At 38.2% G+C, this 13113-nt stretch overlaps 1 protein-coding gene across 1 annotated transcript in view; it reads left to right on the top strand.

Annotated features, from left to right (window-relative positions):
• The first annotated feature begins 1324 nt into the window (after positions 1–1324).
• LOC131041913 (uncharacterized) overlaps positions 1325–13113 on the top strand; it is a 58296-nt gene continuing 46507 nt past the window's right edge. The window contains exons 1-3 of the mRNA XM_057975163.2: positions 1325–1871; positions 3979–4059; positions 4483–5726. Coding sequence (XP_057831146.1) covers positions 1571–1871; positions 3979–4059; positions 4483–5726 — 1626 coding nt within the window. The 5' untranslated portion in view covers positions 1325–1570. The remainder of the gene's footprint in view (positions 1872–3978; positions 4060–4482; positions 5727–13113) is intronic.

The following is a 13113-nucleotide window of genomic DNA, read 5'->3' as shown; positions in this document are numbered from 1 at the left end:
AATCTTTTCCCCCTTGACACAAGTAACTCACAAAGAAAGATAATCTAATACCAACAATTCACAAGGGTAAATGTCCATAATAGGTTTTGAATTTCTTCTTTGCAATTCTATGTTTGAGAATAAATGTGTAGAGTTTGGAGGAAAAATATTAGAAAAATTGAGTAGATTAAAATATTTTAAAAGATGAGATGAATGAGGATTTGATATAGGTTTAATTTGAAAATAGTGCCCAAATTGTGATATAATAACAAATGTTACGTTAGAAAAGGTCATTATGTAATGCTATTTGCTAGCAAAAGGTAGTGCTACTCCAAAAGATTTCAACTGATGCAAATGTCCTAGTCCAAAGTGCACTGACAGAATGAACAATTCATAGGCTATTGTATTTATATGCATTTTAAGAAGTGATAGAGGGCGACGACAACATGGAATGTATAATTGTTAACAACAACCATGCATTAATGCAAACATCTCCTCAAAAGGCATAATGGAGCTGAGAACATAAATGCACAACACTTAAAGGATAATCAAGATATTTTCTCTCGATGCAGATTAAATGGGGAGCAATAATTCTCTCATTAAGAGATTAGATGCGAGAAGTGAGAGGCTTGTGAGTTGGTTGTATTGCAAATTTTCAAAATACATTTCGCACTCGGGATGTATGCAATTTGCCCATTGACATATCTTATATGAATGTATTTGAAAGGACAATTGTATTATCATCAAAAGTCGCTTACCAACAATCCAAATATTCTTTAATAGCTACTCCTGTCCAACATTCACAAACAAAAAGACAACGTGATATAAGTTTTCTAAGTAATTGTAGACTTGCAAGTCCACTTAAGAAACTTATTGGCTAATTAAAGACAATGTATTTTCAAGTGAAAAAAAAAGTGAAAATAAATGAAAAATAAAAATCGTTACTCTCTTTCTCCTCATAATGAATCATAATATTTGATCCGAAACTTCTAGATAAAGAGTTGGTAAAATTGATTTCAAAAACTATGCACATTTAAAATCATGAATTGTGAAAATCATATGACTACAATCTCCCCTATTGTGCTTGCGCCTCAACTACTTTGGTATCATTAGATGCTCTCCACCCATTATAAAAAAAATTAAATCAACCACGTGGGACACCCCAACGTGTCTAGCGACACCCCAACGTGTCTAGCGACACCCCAAAGTTTCTTTTTTAAAGTGGCCAATCATCGACGGCAAGCATTCAATGGCGGCCCCACCACAAATCATCCCAGCCGTCTCTACAGTTCGCTTACGTCAGCCTGTTAAACGCGCTAAACAGCACGCAAGTATATGCAAACGCGAGCACCACGTCCGTCGATTCATAGTTAGGTGCCTCACAGATGCAAGCCAGTTAACGTTGTCTGAGAAGAATTCTATGCACACGGAGTAAAACAGTGGTGGCCGCTAAAACCCTGAAGAGCGATAAAAACCCGAAGCTTTTAATGGCCGCTTAACGCATCGAAGTTCGCTTATCCAGCCGTCAAATGTACTGAAAAATTCTGCTCGGCACTTGTGGAAAGCGAAAAATAAAGAAGTCGCATCAAATATGGCGTATTCTCTGGCCACGGTTTCCCCTAATTCGTGGCAGTTGCAGCGGAAATCGGGATTGGCTCCTTTCGCTACTTTGCCGCATAGAAGCCCTGGATTTCTGTACAGTGGAATTAAGCGGGTGGGGCGCCCCATACGACCGTGCGCGATTTCTGGCAACAGTGAAGAAGAAGGAGAAGGAGGAGAACGAAAGAAGAAACCGCCTAACTTGTCATGGCTGGAGAAGGATTCAGCATCCTCCAATTCGTTTGCTGGCTGGGGCACTTCAGATCAAAAACCGCCGGGCAAAAAATTTACAGGTTAGCCCTTGTTTTTGTCTATTTTGGTCTAGATGTAACATAAATAATGAGTTATTTCATAATTCTTTCCCTCATCCTGATCTGAAACGTTGATGTGAAAAAATTCTATACAGATATTACTAGAAGCATTCCTAAATAATTTCATGGACCGTGGAAATATAATGTCTATTACAAGTAATGCGATTAGCTATTCTTTGTGTTTTTTTGTTTGGATATGAGATAGATGACGAGGTTAGAACACTTTTTGGCTTTAGATGTCCCTTCTGAGGGGTTGCTTTTCTGTCAAATTTTTTATGGATTAAATTTGGCTCTCATTTTTGCCATCCCGTAAGTCTGAGATTACGGCTTTTTTTTGGTTTAGATGCCATGGGCAAGGGATTTCTCTCTGTGAATCGTTTGGCACTGCCTGTTCATATGCTGGCTTTTCATCCTGGCCGCATTAACAGGGAGCAATGTTAATTCGCCTGAGACATGTGCCCGGCTTTCTCAACCTTGTTCATGTGTTTGCTTTTCATAGCCAAATTAATAACACGGGGAGCAATGCTAATTCGCTTGGGACTTATGCCTAGTTTTCTCTGTATGACCTGATGCCTTATCACAGGAGTGCTGCTAATTTGCGTGGGCTTGTACCCAGACTTGTCTGTGTAGCTCTTCTTATAACCCTCACATTAGGGGCAGCAATGGTATAGCACGTGGGTTGCCTCTGTATGATTCAATTTATCACTTACTCATTGTGAGCGGGAACAATGCTAGTGCTAATTTGCACCCAGACTCATCTATATAGCTTTCCTAATCACAGCCACATTAAGGGTGCAGCAGTGGTAAATTGCCTGGGCTACCTTTGTTGGGCTCACTTTCTCAGGGACACATTGTGATGGGGAGCAATGCTAGTGCTAATTCACCCACGCTTACAGCTAGACTTGTTTTAACATCCTCCTTATGACAGCCCCATTAAGGGGTTAGCAATGGTAAATCACATGGGTTGCCTCTGTATGAATCGCTTTATCATGGATGCTTTGTGATTCGGAGCAATGCTAGTGCTGTTTCACCTTTGCTTGTACACAGACTTATCTATATGGCCCTCCCTGTCACATCCATATGAAGTGGGCAGCCATGGTAAATCACCTGGGCTGCCTCCGTAATGCTCACTTTATCATAGACATATTGTAATGGGGACAATGCTAGTGCTGAAGTCACCTGGGCTTGCTCCCACACTCATCAGTATGGCTGCTTTAATAGGGCAGCAATTCATCTGGGCTTTACACCCAACCTTATCCATTTGGTTTGCCTTGTCACATCCACCTAAACTTGGTGAACATACTAATTTGCATGGGGCTTGCAACCAACTGCCTATTTGGTTCTTCTTATCGTGATTGTATCAATGTTGGGAGCTTACTAAGTCACTTTTTTTTTAATTTTCGCTTTCTTCACTTGAACCTGCTTATTTATATCTCATTGCCTTATTTGGTTCTTTTGCTTCATAAGAATGACATGGCAGATTTAATGCTTGTGGTCTCTTTGGTTGGTGTTTCTTTGCCCTAGGAATTTTTTTGCAACCAGCAAGAGCAAGTCACACATATGAAAGTTTTAATGCGTGGCATTATGTTTTTCAAATTAGTATTTTGGTGTCGGTTTTCACCTGAAGAGAAAAATGCCTAAAGCCCTTCTGTAACTTTATTTGTAATCTGTTACTTAAATCAAATCAATAGGCTACAGACATGTCTTGTAAGTGGAGTTCAGTTTAAGTAATAGCAGAGGTAATGAAGCTGGTGTGAAGGGTGCATGTGTGTTGCTTGACAGTCTCCATGGCTATAACCCTATAACAATTTTGGCACTATAGTTTTGAATTTTTTTTTAATGGTTTTGACATCCTCATATTTTTGTAAGAGTACATTTAACCATTTAGAGTACATTACAGAGAAGATCATGAGAACAATGAACTGAAACAATGATTGCGATCTTAGTTTTGACAGAGTACACCATGTTTTATGTGCGATTGGTCTCCACCTTGCCTTCTATTAATGAGTTTTAAAGAAGTGTAATGCTCTATGATGGGCAGTGTGCACAAAGGTGAGGTTGATTTGTTGTCTCTTTTGTGGAGTTGCAGGTTACTTGGCTGCAGGCGCCGCAGGACTTGTTCTTACAATTGGTTTTGCTTTTGCTTCACATTCTTTCTTCTCAAGAAGAGGTAATTTATAATTCTTAACCTTTGATTTAATGTGGTAATAAGTTTATTAAGACTCAGAAGCATGTTATCTCACTTCAGAGTTTAAATGGTCAAGCTAGTGAAATAATTTTTCATTGTGATCCTTCATTCTAAATTAGAATTGATTTCTTTTCTTTTGGTTTATGCACAAATCTTTGTAAGAGATTACAATACCTGCACTGGATGTATATCTATTTGTTGTGCTTTCTCTAGCAAATTGGATATGTTTGCCTGCTATTGAATGTCCATCTAGGCATATTATAATCTTTCTGAACACCATGCAATTTGCTTAGATGGGACAGCAACTTTTGATTCATACATTTTAGTTTATGATTTGTTGGTAAGAAATTGGTGTGTTGCCAAACATTTTTCACAGCTTAATGATGGAATTGTGAATTTATACAGCTCACAAGAACCAAATGATGGTGCCTCTTACTGTTACGCAAGAAACAATATTATCTTCTGATGATTTACACTCAGCAGTTGCTGATCATGACCGGGAACAGGGTAACCTGTTATCAGCTGATGCCTGGCAACAAAAGCAAAATGAGGAAACTGCAGGTAACTTGATAGCAGCTGATGCCCAGCAACAAAAGCAAAATGAGGAAACAGATGGGCGCACAGGAGATTCCAACAATGTGCAGGAAACTGCAGGTACAGACCAGTCTTGCCTCTCGCTTGAGGAAATAAATGGTTTGAGAACTGAAGTTGGAACTGATATAAGTCTTGCTCCTGTGACTAGTTCAACAATAAACGTTGAGCCAAAGGAACCTGAATTTGAGCCAGTGGATTTGGTACCTATTACCAATAGCAAAGATGTTTCATCTTGTCTACTGTCTGATTCCCCAGTAGTTGCCAAATGTGACTGTATAGATAACTTTGCAGCTGTGCCCCAGTCTGAACCAAATTTAGTAGTTACATCCGAGTCCACAAACAATGCACCTTCTCTTGTTGAATCTTATTCTGAAATCAAATCTGTGTACAAAACATCTGATAGTGATGCAGTTACTAGTTTGCTATATTCAGAAACTGGTGCCACAATTCAAATTGAGGATATGGACACCTCTGTTGTTTCACCTGTTACTGGACCAAACTTAATGTACTTGTATACTGATTCCCAGGGCGAGGAACCAAATTCAGAAGAGAGAGATGGTTCTATGGAAAGAAATCTAGATGTTTCAAGTGATTTTGATTACACTTTTCCTAGTGATAGTGCAATACCAGAACCCACAACTTCTACAGAACTTGGTATTTATCAAAACACTTCAGCTACTCCGTCTCATGTTCCAGAAACAGTGGAGATAAAACAATTTATTAATAATAATGAAACTCCCTTAGCATCTGAAACAGTACCAGTTATTGTGGTTACAGACTTTAGTGGATCTTTTTTAGTTCAAGAAACTAGTGCAAGTGGGCGTAATGAAAAAGATGAAGCTGTTGGTTTGGCTGACATAGAAAATATTGATTTCAATGCAACAAGAACCTCTACATTTCAACCTCTATCTTCAGAATCTGAATGTTCCTTTCCATCTCCGGGCATACCTGCTCCATCTCGTCCAGCCCTACATGTTGCTCCTGGTAAAGTGGTGGTTCCTCCAGTTGTTGACCATTTACAAGGACAAGCTTTTGCAGCTCTTCAAGCTCTAAAGGTAGTTTCCGCTTCCCAATTATTTTACCATTAACTATCTCTGAAGCTGATCAATAAACTATTATAAAAAATATATATTTTTGTAGAGATGGGTGAAATAGTTTCTTCTTACTAATTTTGTAAATAGACGTGTCATGTTGGGTTCCATGGATGATTATTTAAAAGCAACTTAGTAATCTTGTTTTCTAGTGACTCATTTTGCATACTATTGCCAAATCAAGATACAATGTGGGGATCTTTTATAATAAGGAAATTAGCACCATAACTTGTAAGTAGTAGCCTTGTAGTCTTTTTTCGCTTTTCTTTCCCAAGATTGTATGAGTGTCTTTCATTATATTGGAAGGTTAAATAAGGTTAGGAAATTGGGTAGCAATTGGAAGTATTCTAGGAAGCAATATTTTAAACAAAATTTGCTTGTAATTGAAATTACTAAACAATAGAAATTTATTGCAAATGTGTAGTATGCTAAGAGGGTGATCTTTGAGGGCAAGATGAATGTCTTGAACTCAAGTTCTTCATTTGAGTCTTCCTATTTTATATCTATACAATGTAGAAACTTAAAAATTGCAAAATAAGTAAATGGAGGGAGGGCTTTGAGATTCGAAGACTCTCACCCATGGGGGTGGTGTGTTTCTCTTAGAAGTGGAAATGAATTGTTGGTAAAGACAATTAGTGTGGGCAAAAAAAGATAAAATGGACTATTGCTTTGAAAAGATGGGGCAATGAACAAGCTAGAGGATGTTAAGATTTGAGGTAAATTTTTTCTGTTTAAATAGCCTTAAAAATGCAAAATTAGAATGTGTATAAAATATAAAAAATGCTGGTTTTTTGTAATTCTCAAAATTTGGTTGAAAAATATCACTTAAATAACCTTAAAATATCATGTGGATTAGTTGCACCTTGAGAAGCAATTGTTCCAATTGCATTAAGCCTAGGAACTGATGTGAAAATGTGTTATGCAAAAATCAATATGTGTTTGTAATATCTCTTGAACCACTTAGTTTTTTTCCCCAAGAATTCAAGGCACGAGAGGAGGGAGAGACATAAGGTAATCTTTTTTCTTCACATAAATTGAGTGGTGAGTGATATATTTTGCAAAAACCACTTGAGTTTTTTTGCCCAAAAAAGATTGAGGGAGACACATAAAGTTCTTTTTTTTCTTTACTTAAAATTGAGGTAGTGGTCAATACTTTTTTGTGAATTATGACCAACTAATCGAGGTTTAAGCTCTTTTGATAAAGGAGATTTTTCTAGCTGATCTCTTTTACTTTGCAAAAATTTGAGAGGTGATTGATATATTTCACAAATCACGACAAAAAAATAAAAATCAAGGCATAGGCTTTTTTGACAAAGGAGCTTTTTAAAGCTGGCCTTTCCTAAACATTTCCTTGTTGAGTAAGTTAACTCGTTTTGATAATATTGTATATCAGCAAAGAACTGTTATGTGCACTTGGTTCCCAAAATCTGATATTTTAATACTTGAGAGGTAACCTCTCATTATTGAGGGTAGGGTTTTGATTCTTGAATGCCTAATATGCAATAGCTAAATGGCACAATCCTCTTAGGAGTTGGTGTGACATGATTAAAAGAAGGAATCATTCCAAGAATCCAGTATCTCTTACTGCTTGTCGATATGATGATACTTTGAGGTTAGGTTATATATACACATTGGAGACTATTGAGGCATAAATTCTCAAGAATTAGTGTTACATGACAAAAATCAATTGGTATTGCATTGAAGACTTTTTATCTTTGAAAGGATGTGTAGCATACGATAATTGAAATTGGTGGGTGATGGGTATAGCTTTGGTGTTGCAAGAACCTAAGTCACAGGATACAGCGATTTTCATGGATGAGGTTCGAATTTAATCGAATTTCAAACTTCTAAAGAAAAATCGAATTTAATTGAATTTCCTCTATAAAGCACTGCTATCTGCCTCTAAACACAACTCAACTGGTCGTGGGTATTCTTTGTATATACTTTGTATCTATTCGGTCATGGGTGTCTGCAACTGCTGGGTTGCCCTCGGATTTTCTCCAACAAGGGTCGCTATTCTGATAATTTATTAGAAGTATACATATATTTAAAAATAAACAAAATTATAGAAGGCGAATTTTATCTGAATTTTTTTTCGAATTTTTCCCTTGTCGAATTTCATCCGAATTTCATGGCTGTCAAATTCGAATTTGAATTCGAACCTTGTGACTTAGGTGCCAAGAACTATCCCATCTCCTTAAGACTAAGGATGAGGCATGACTGGTAAATTCAATAGCTCAATGGTTGTTAGAGATGAGGTTCTTTAGGCAACCTTGGTTAATCAAAACATCCTAACCCTTGCCTTGCACCCATATTTACCAATGAAGTAGGCATTTTGCTTCATCTTTAGGATCAAATTCTCTTAGTGTAGCTTTTGTGGTGATGATGCAATCATTCAGATTGTATTAAGTAATTCCATCAAAATACTTGGCTTTGGTGTTGATGTTGTCAGGAACATACTAGATTTCTTAAGTTTACTTATGTAGTTAGTTTATTTTAATGTGCTTTTCTTGATTGTTTATAGAGGGATTTTGTTTATCCTAACAATTGAAATATATTTGTCTCCCTACTTTAATTAGGAAATTTGAAAAAGAAGCAACTGAGCAATGGGATTTAACCTTGTAATCTAGCTCATGGAAATTGATGTGATATGGGCAATAGGATCATTTTAGAAATGAGTGAGGTAGTGTTATTCTTGTCAAAATATAGTCTAGCATTCTTTTCATATTTATTTGAAGTTTTTGAATTATAGTACTCGGTTCGTATTTACGATGATTTCTCCAATAAGATATGATTTTGGTTGTTTTCAAAAGGTTATGACTATGAGTTTTTTTCATTGCTTTTCTCATTGTAATAGTTAAGATGTTTTTTATCCTTTCAACCTAGGGGGATATAATCGGGCCTGCTCTTAAAGATTGTAGGGTAGGTCTGGTGTGATAGAAGTTCATACCCCCCACAGATGACTTTTTGTGTGAATTTTTTTGTAGTTGATTTTTGCGACTATAAACATCACATGGTGCTTCCATCTTGGGACTTTTTGGGTGGTGTTTTTTTGAAAATGCAAAATTTATCAAGGATTCAATTTTTTTTTTGATTGAGAAAACTCAATCTAAGGGGGCTGGACTTGTATATTGATATTAAAAAAAGCTACATCAGTTACACCTGGAAATGCCAGCATAGACCTAAAAAGAGGCTAGACTTCATATTTTACACCGATTTACATATTGGATATGCTACGATCCCTACCAACCTGTATCCAGTCAACAGTACATGCTATTAACAAGCTCTACTATAAACTATTAACAATTCTTGTCCCTACATCCAAAATGGAACTTTGGCTGTTACAGCCTAACTAACTGACCTATAGAAAACCCAAGAAAGACAAATTTTTGTTCTTCAAACAGAAGCAGCTTACAAATTACCATCCCTCATAACCACCCTACCAGAAGGCTGCACATTCTCTAGTTGGTGCTTCTTACCGGTCTTCCATGGGCAATTTGGTCCACATTCGCTATGGTTTGTGGCAACTAACAATTGTTCAATGCTCTTGTCGGCCTTCAACTTTTTGTTGCCATTTTCAACTCACTCTTGTTCGTGCCCTCCAGGTTCTTCTCTTTGATGAATGCCTAGAGCCATCCCAACCCCTACTCCGGAGCTAAACCCATAATTCTCTTTAGAAATAAGACACCTTTTGCTGCTGTTGTTCTAAATTTTGGTAGCTTTGATGGATCCTTCAGGAAGATGAGTGGGAATTTGTCCACCTCATGGCCATGTCTTCGTATGACATAACCTCGGTAGAGGAATTCCAATCTTGACCTCTACATTATTCAAAACATCCTCCATCTCCCCTAAGAATTTCTTCCATATCTGTTTTTAACATAGGGCCATAGTCGTCTCCATAGACTCATTTGCATTGAGCACAAAGGCCAAGAACATGGCCGATATATAATAATTTACTTTGTATCTATGGGTTGTCTTAAGAAACTCCTCCCCCAAAATCATCTTAACAGCATGGATTACCAGCCCATGGCTCATTTTAAACGCACTATGCATCCTCTTCTCTAATAGCATGCCAAGGAACGCCATCTGCCTCTTGCCGCTAACAATTCTTACTGGTGTATCCATTGTGCCCAATTCGCCAGATGGCTTTGTGAAATGTGGCAAATGTTGGGACCCTTCAAATAGCAGCTGATAATAACTCCACATGCTTCCATCTCGAATCACACGATGCCTCCAATGCAACTTCATAAAGGCTTTTGTCATGTTGAAGGCAAAGCACTGTTTCCCACAATGTACTTTCCATCCTACATCTGCCATGCGATACGAATCTATCTCCATCCCAATGATTTCAATCATTAAACTAGTTGCCCCTGCACATCACTTACCTTTGAGGCTTTCTTTGCCAACTCATTTGCCAGCCCATTTACCTCCTCCTTGTACACGTGGCTTATTCTAAACTCCCTAAACTCATTCAGTAATTTCATGGTGGGCGGGAGTCACTTTTCCAATCTCCAATTTGGGTTCACCCTTGTTTGCTCGCATTGATGGAGAGGAGGGAATCCACCTCAAGGTGTATACTCCTCACTTTCTCCTCTCGAGCACATTGTAGACCTAGTAAAGCTGCTTGGAATTCGACTTCATTGTTCGTCCCTTTGCCGTATTTAGATTTTGTAGCTAAAATTCTGCCTTGATGATCCCTCAATACACAATCAGTGCCACACTCCCTTGGATTACCTTTGGAGGTCCTTGTTGTTACCTATTCACACATCACCCCATTCCAAATGGGGACCCCCTACATTTTTTATCCACGTGGTCTTTTGGTTGTGAGTTTTTGGGTAGACTGGCAGCAATTTTTCCATTTTCCTTAAGTCCCCAAGCGTTTTGGTAAATTTTGGCCAAGTCTTGAAGCAATCATTGTCTATTTTAGGGTTTCTATTCTACAAACTTAGAAAAGAAGTCAGTAACCTTGGGCAAAGTGAAATTTTGACTGTGTAGAAAAGAGAATCCTTCAAAGGGCCTACCAGTGAAATTTGAGCGTTTTTCAATAACTTACTATTTTTAGTTTTCACTGAGGCCCCGATTGGCCTAATTTTGAGTTTGGACAAACTTACTATTTTTAGCAGTATCTATTTTTAGATAGTTACACTGTGTCCTCATTTGCCCTAATTTTGTGTTTGGAAGAACTATTTTTAGAAGGTCTATCCTTGGCAACAGGTGAAGCATTGATTGCAGAATGGTCCTCAACATCCAGTTCTAAATTTGGAAAAGCAAATGAGCAATCAGGTGATGAAATTTTAGCTAAGTCTAGAAATCCTCCTTGGAAGCACTGGGCCCAACAAAATCTATTCTTGGGCACAAATCCCAAGACAAGGAGGAATTATCCTTTTGTGCAAGAATCTTTCTCCATGCTCCAAGTGTGCCTAGATTGACTCCTTGGGTGCAAATCCCAAGGAGAGGAGGAATTTTCCTCTTGTTCAAAAATCCTTCTTTGCTCCTCAAATGTGCTCGAGATGCCTCCTTGGGTGCAAATCCCGAGGAAGGGAGGAATTGTCCTTGAGTCCAAAAATCCTCCTCTCGCTCTCACATGTGCACAGGTCATGGAAATTCTGAATTTGACTAAGGCATTAAAGAATTCTGGTGCGCTAGGAGCCTCTGCATGGGTGCAAATTCCAAGGAGAGGAGGAATGTTCCTTCTATCCAAAACTCCTTCCCACCTCAAACACGCCAAGGATACCTCCTTGGGCACAAATCCCAAGGCAGGGAGGATAATCCTTGCGTGTAGAATTCCTCCTCTGGGTCCAAGATGTGCCCAAGCATGCCAGGAGTCTTGGAAAGTGTGAAAATGGCTAAGTATTGGGAAATTCTTCCTATCCCTCTAGAATGTGCCTAGGTTTGAAGGAAGTCTTGGAGATGATGAAAAATGGTTAAGTATTAAAAAATCCTCCTTCCTATCCAAAATGCGTCCAAGTTTCAGAGGGGCATTAAGAGTGGTTATGTGTTTAGAAATTCCTCCATCTCCAATACGTGCCCAATTTCATAATGGCAAGAAAGGATGAAATTTCACTATGGGAAAATTCCTTCTCCACGCTCCAAATACGACTAGCTCCAGGAAGGGAAGAAATGACAAAATTTGGTTAAGTGTTGATAGAATTTCTCCTTGCCATTCCAAATGTACCCAAGCTAGGAGAGTCTTTTGTCAAAATGGAATTGGCGCCAAAACCTCAAAAAATCCTCTTTCCTATCTAGTATTCACCCAGGATAGAGAAGCATGAAGAGCAAGTTTGAAATGGAATATTCTTCATTAATAAGGCGTAACTCAAGACATAATGGAAATTTCTATTTTTGAAGCCAAGTATGACGAGTGGGGTCCACCGGAATGACAAATCATCTCCCTCTCACAATGGAAACACGAAATGTGTTTGGGAAAGAATTGATGTAGTTGCTAAATTTAGCCTAGTGCTAACTTGGCAACTTGATGGGCGAATTTCCTATTTAAACAAGACATGAGATTTCATTCTTCACAACACACTTTGGAGAATCTAAGTTAGAAGCAAGGCATAAAAAGTGACTAAGACGTGGTTTTTCTTCATTCAAGAATTCTAATCTTTGGAGGTTTTATTTATTCTCCATTTGGAACATGTAGCATGAAATTCTTCCCTTGGTGGATTTTAGGATTTCCTTAGCATGAATTTAATTTTAGTTATTTTATTTTGTAGGAAATCAAATGGCATAATCAAGCAAGGTGGCGAGCACTTCTAGGCAGACGCAAATAAAAAATGAGCAAAAAGGGTTCCTCAAGTCAAAGATCATTTCAAAATGAAGGGAAGTCAGTGACACCAACTTAGGAATGTTCAAGTTGGAATAATTCAGGAAAATAATATTTGGTCACGATGGACATCCCCCGTCAGCTATAGCCAAGAAGATAGCTAGAAGTGGAATTGTGGTGGTAGTTGGTTTCCCTCCTACCATACAGTGCCCAGAGGCTGATCATCGAATGTGAAAAACACTACAACTCTCAGAGAAGAGCAATTGTGACTCCCGATGGCAGAGTCTTGGCAAACCTCATAGCTCAGGCAATTGCTGGGGCCTTTGGAATCCCCACATGTCAATCCATGTTGTACAAGACAAAGGAAAGGACGACCATGCTCTATGACTCTGGAGTGGATGGATGCCCACAGGTCATGACAAAGAATAGGCTCATTGTTGAAAGAAGATACAAAAAGAAGAGAGAAGCAAGAAAAAGAAGAAGCTTGCTAGAAAAGAAGGGAGTTTTGAATGAATCAAAGATGAAGTTGAAGAGATTGTTGGATAGTTGAAGGTATAGCTTGAGGGGTTAGAAGGTTTCTCAAGA

The sequence above is a fragment of the Cryptomeria japonica genome, chromosome 1, assembly GCF_030272615.1.
Source record: "Cryptomeria japonica chromosome 1, Sugi_1.0, whole genome shotgun sequence".
Lineage (NCBI taxonomy): Eukaryota > Viridiplantae > Streptophyta > Pinopsida > Cupressales > Cupressaceae > Cryptomeria > Cryptomeria japonica.
The sequence above is the reverse complement of the archived record's forward strand: the minus strand, read 5'-3'. Positions and strand labels throughout refer to the sequence as shown.